The sequence below is a fragment of the Belonocnema kinseyi genome, chromosome 7 (assembly GCF_010883055.1).
Source record: "Belonocnema kinseyi isolate 2016_QV_RU_SX_M_011 chromosome 7, B_treatae_v1, whole genome shotgun sequence".
Lineage (NCBI taxonomy): Eukaryota > Metazoa > Arthropoda > Insecta > Hymenoptera > Cynipidae > Belonocnema > Belonocnema kinseyi.
This window is the reverse complement of record NC_046663.1, coordinates 119,356,993-119,362,786: the sequence shown is the minus strand read 5'-3', so window position 1 is coordinate 119,362,786 and position 5,794 is coordinate 119,356,993. Positions and strand designations below refer to the sequence as shown.

Here is a 5,794-nt window from a genome sequence, read left to right as displayed (position 1 = left end):
ATATTCATTTTCGATTCTAAAAGACGTAAGTAGAAGTTTCTGAGGTTACTTGCCTTCACGATTCGTCTCTCAATGTCTTTTTATAACATTCTAAAAAAATTTTAATTCGTTTATTATTGGAGAACTTATTTAATATTTGAAAATAACACTACTATAATTTCAAAAGTTATTCGTTGCAACATGACACATTGATTGACATTTGAAGGTCTCTCTGATATTCTGGAAATAATATTTTCGGTATAAGACTGGAACATCAAAATAATATTTTCTGTATCAGACTGGAACATCAAAAGGACAAAGGCTCGCTCTGGCCAGCAATGAACGACCATGGTCAACACGGTTATTGCCCTCGAGGAAAGAGCTTCCAGAATCCAAATGCGATACGAGGTCGAAAGTCGAAAGGAGGAAAAGAATTTGTGGTGAAGATATTTGTCGGGGTTGAATACGAATGTCCTCGTGGACACAGATTTATGGCCTCAGCACCTGATAAGGTGTTGAAAGCCACAGGAAATGGAATTGTTAAAGACAGTGGAAATAAGGTGACTTCAAGCACCGCAGATATGCCACTGTATTTTCCTTGTCCTTGCAGGTTTGTTACATAACATAATTTATTATACTTTTAATAAATTAAAATATTATAGTAATTTCAATTTTAATGTCAGGCTACCAAAGCCACTGATTGCACAGCTTATGAGGATTCATGTTGTCACGCCCAAAGCGCCCGTACATGTTACTTTAAATCCAAGAGTTCAACCAGGTCTTTCACCTTGTCCTGTCTTTGTGACCGGATGCGAGGAACCGATAAAACTTTCTCAGAGTGCTTACTGGGTTCTGAGATTACCGTATCCTTTTCAAACAATTATAGAATAGAGGCGCTCAAATATATAAAGAATTTAAGTTTGCAAGCTTTCGACTTTAGACTGTAGTTTATTTGTATTATAAACAGATCTCGCCGCCTGGCTGTGTCAGGAATTGAAACACCACCTTTTCACTTCCAACCGCTCCCCAAATACCACCCTTTCCCTTTTACATTTATTCAAATTTCTTACATTTCTAATATTTACCTTGCCGCTTTGTCAATTCTCCACCCCTCGTAATTTCTCTCACCTCATCCTATATCTATTATTTTCACATATTCATCCACATATACAATTCCCTTCTCCCAACCCACTTATTACTTTAAAAATATGTCAAAATATTTTAAGAAAAAATGGTGAAAAAATCCATTTAGTCTTTTTTTTTAAATTCGACAAAAAAACTCAAAAAACAATTTAAAAATCCAATTGCTAGTTTCTTTCCTATAGAATTTTCCGAAGATCAAGGTATTCTGTAATCTCACGAACATTTTAAGATGAAGCATACAAACATACAATACGTTTTTTGTTGACATACTATATGTTTTAGAATGTATTTTTTTTAAAATTATTATAACAAAGTGGACAGGGAAATCTAAGTCTCATAGCACGGAGGTTATCTAATATAACATATTGTACTGTACCCTTGGATAGTACCGTTTCTGGTACTAATTAAAGTGCCATTTCACAGCTCTAGATGCTAGGAATTTAAAAACACAAGTGATGGTCCACGGCTCTATTCGACTTTATAAGTACTCGCAATTGCCTGGACGTTTGGTCAGGAGAGATAAATACTGCACGAAACCACCTCCAGAATTCATCCGGTATTTCGACATTTGAGTTTGATCGCAGGAATTCGACCCTATCCATCAAATGCACACAAACGTCTTCGGTTAACTACGATAATAAGTTGGAAAATCCCATACGACCTTGCAATTAAAGTTGCTTCAGTCCCACCATGGGAATGGGTTTGTAATTATATTACTTCCAATGTACATTACTTTCCAATTCCTCAAAACACTTAGAGTTCCACAAGAATAGAACTTTCAAGATCGTTTAGTAAAGGGTATACCTGGGTAAGCATGCAAAAAAGCCCCTAAAGGTAATCAAATGTTGAGCCAGTCTTTTGAAAGCATTTCGCTTTTATTTTTTTCTCATTTTCTATTCTTAGAAAAAATCTAAAAAATTCACAGGATTTCTTTTATTTATTCTCAACGAGCATGATTTTTTCGAAATTTGTTTGAAGGGAAATTCGATTGAAAAAAAATGGTCAACCATTTGTTTTTAAATATTTTTGCGTGATAAACTCAAGTACAGTGAAACTCTTCAATAGCCCTCCCTTCTTTAGCCTTTCCGAGAATTGACGCCGTGCTGCATGCAGGCGCGAAAGGGTAGCGTGGGATGCGCGGGACCTGCAGCTATCACTCAGACGGGCAGTCAGGTGTCAACAAACAAAAGCGGAGCAGGCTATAATGAGTTCGTTGCCATCCAAGGTCAGCCCCGAAATCGGAGCTATAGAAGAGTTTCACTGTACTATCTCAGTGTTTTACCAAATAATAGTCATCCAAAGATCTATTATTGTGAATTTTTTCATATTTTATAATTTGGGGGATCTTACTGAAAAAATTGAAAACAGTAATTTTCACATGTTCCAACTGCTGACACCCATGGATACCTGAATATATTCATATAATACAATTATATAAGCGTATTTATATATTATTAGTTAAAATGTATATAAATAAAGTATATATACATTGTAATAGAAAAGATGCAATGATTATTCATGGTACTATCATTTGAATTTTTCTAAAGTTTTATGTATTTATCTGGATTAGTTTCATAATTATTGGGAATTTAATTTTCGTTGCTTTCCTCATTCATCATAGTTACACATTTTGCCTTTGTAAATAAATTGTTCTAAATTTCTGCCGGTCTCATGATTCTCGACAAATGTCGACCATAAGCTAAGTAGTACTCTGCCGCCGGAAATTATCGGTATGATCAACGAAAGAACTATTAACAATCAAGGATGACTTCGAAATGTGTTTACTATATCATTTCCAGAAGGAGCAAGACACTTTTTTTTAAAGCCCTTAAAAAGCTTATTAAATTACGCGTCAAATAAGCCCTAATAGAGATATTTTTTATATTTTGAAGAGAATATACTGCCATCCAAACCAGAAAAGTAGTAACTAAGTTGTGAAAGAGTCCCCTGCCTTTAAGATCTTATCTTGAATTTAAGCCACTAAAATTTGAAAAATCTCCGTCGATTCTTGAGATACGTCTGAAAATGTCTAAGTCTCAAATGTTAAGTTTCAGTCAGCGTCTACTGCTGCCGACGGCAAATGCGGTGATTATCGAAATTTATTCAGATTTTGTTTCTGCGCATGCTCTGCGCATATCTGATGCTTGTTAGTGTATCATTAGGTGTCTACCGTATCCTAAGAAACGCTATACAAAATCTCCCTATTGTTTCTTAACTTCAACTCGTGTCTTGACTTCGTTACATATAATATTCTGTAAAATCTAACCTTTAATTTAAGCCAATAAAACTTCAAAAATATTCACGGGTTCCCAAGATATGACATAAATGTTCAAGCGTGCCTGCGTCACGTCTCAGCCGGCTATCACCGCAGAAGGCCAGACTTGATGCTCAAGCGATTGACATTGGACGTTTTTAATCGTGTCTCGAGAACCCGTGAAGATTTTTCAAATTTTATTGGCTTAAATTAAAAATAAAACATTAAAGACTGTCAGTATTAATTTAGGGTTTTTGCTACAACTTTGCTAGGTCGTGCCACAGGTTGAAGTCGGGGTACAAAATTCGAGAAATTCTTGAATCTTTTATTAAACTTATCACGTGGTATATTTTCTTTGAGAGATCCAAAATATCTCAATTAGGGCTCATTTGATGCTTAATTTAATAAGCTTTTTAATAGTTGTCTAAAGAGTTTCTCGCTCCTTTTTGGAACGAGCAAAGTCAACAGTGATTTTTAATAGTAATTTCGCTGATCGTACCGACAATTTCTGACGCTTATATAATTGCATTACAGTGAAACTCTTCAATAGCCCTTCCGAGAATTGAGGCCGCGCCGCATATAGGTGCAACAGGAGCTGCGCGGGGTATGCGGCTGTCACTCAAGTAGAGTTCTTAAATTCCCGAGAATTTAAGTTCAGTTTATATAACCGAGAATATGACAGAATTTATGAGAATTTAAAATAATTTATGATTTTTCACAATATTTTTATTTTTCACGTTATGTCAAAGGTTGCATATAAATTATTTTCTAGCTTAGGAATATTCAGGAATTTAAAATATGAAAAACAGTAGCTTATTAATTAATTAACACTGTTGGACTGAAATTCTAATCTCAAAAAATACAATTGCCTCACATAACTTAATAAATATTAGCATTAAATAATAAAAATAGTAAGTACCAAGCTCTAATCCTTTTTTAAATAATCAGCTTTGTATCAATCAAGTATCAAATATTTCATCCTGGTATTTATTTAGAAAAATGTTATTTTAATCGTAGCTTTACGCTCAAAAATTGATTTTATTTCTAAATTTTAACCAAATGATTTTCTTTTAATCACATGCTTAAAAGGTGATGCACGTTCTGTGCACATTTTAAATAGACAAGATTTTAAATACATATTTTATGATAAAATATTTGGTTTATGACGACCAAAAAGCAGGCTTAGCAGGTTTAGCGCCAGCATAATCTATAATATGCATTCAGATTCATCTGGAACGAATAATAGAAATACTTTCTTGGTAAAGTGTTCTCCATTTCAAGTACTGGAGCGGATGCTTATTATATACTTAAAATGTGTTTTCAACATTAAAAAGTCGTTCCAAGTTAACAAGAAAATGCAATTTTCTATCAATTAAAATAAATTCTTAAATTCTTGTAAGTTCTGAGAGAATTTATTTCTCGGTTATATTCTCATTCTCATTACTGTTCACAAAGTAATATAACCGGCTCACAAGTCTACACTTAAGCTAGCACTCAATCATGAACAAACAAAAGCGGAGTGGGCTATAATAAGTTAGTTCCCACCCACCGCCAGCCCCAAAATCGGCGCTATAGAAGAGTTTTACTGTATATGAATATTCAGGTATCATTGGGTTTTAGTAGTTAAAACATGTGGAAATTACTGTTTTTAATTTTTTAAAGGAAGACTCCTCAAATTTAAAAATATGGAAAAAATACAATAGCTCTTTGGGTGACTATTATTTGTTTAAAAAACTGAGATAGTACTTGAGCTTTATCACACACAAACAGCCAAAACAAAATTACACCATTTTTTTTAGTTTGAGTTTCCCGCCAAAAATTTTTCGAACGATAGAAACAGAGAAAAAAAATAAAGAAAATGCACGTTACGTCCCCTAACTCATTTTGAGTTTATGTTTTTATAGAGAGAAGAAAACAAAACGTTATTGGGGGGTTGGCGTGCGAATTAATGATTAGGTTAAATGATTCAACTAATTTTGCCTTACATCTGAGAACAGTTACGTCTACATGGGAGATAAAGGACCATATCTGGCTCCAAAGGAACCAGTACCGATATCTCACGGAAGATTACTAGCTGGAATGTATGGAATCAGTGAAGTTGTCCCAGAAAAAAAGTAGAAAATTTATAGTCTTTGGGCCGTTTGTTCAAAATACACTGTGTATATTAGTATGATGACTTAATTTTTTTCAATTTATTGTTTTTAGCGAATAAATTCAATTATGTACATTTTATTTTCTGAGACTTAATGAGTAGAATTTTTCAATGTAATAAAAAAAACTTGTTTTATGAACTATTGACTTTCACATAATACAATAATTTTTCGAAGAATATTCTCATACTAGTGATTCATTTGACTTTAGTCAAATGTCCATATTAAAATTACATACAAATTCTAACGAAAAATCTTGACTTTGACG

General features: G+C 33.5%; 1 protein-coding gene across 1 annotated transcript in view; it reads left to right on the top strand.

Annotated features, from left to right (window-relative positions):
* The window catches only part of LOC117177173 (protein SMG8), a 15,776-nt gene extending 10,142 nt beyond the window's left edge, over nt 1-5,634 (top strand). The window contains exons 13-15 of the mRNA XM_033367685.1: nt 278-589; nt 663-842; nt 5,374-5,634. Coding sequence (XP_033223576.1) covers nt 278-589; nt 663-842; nt 5,374-5,494 — 613 coding nt within the window. The 3' untranslated portion in view covers nt 5,495-5,634. The remainder of the gene's footprint in view (nt 1-277; nt 590-662; nt 843-5,373) is intronic.
* The last annotated feature ends 160 nt before the right edge of the window (nt 5,635-5,794 follow it).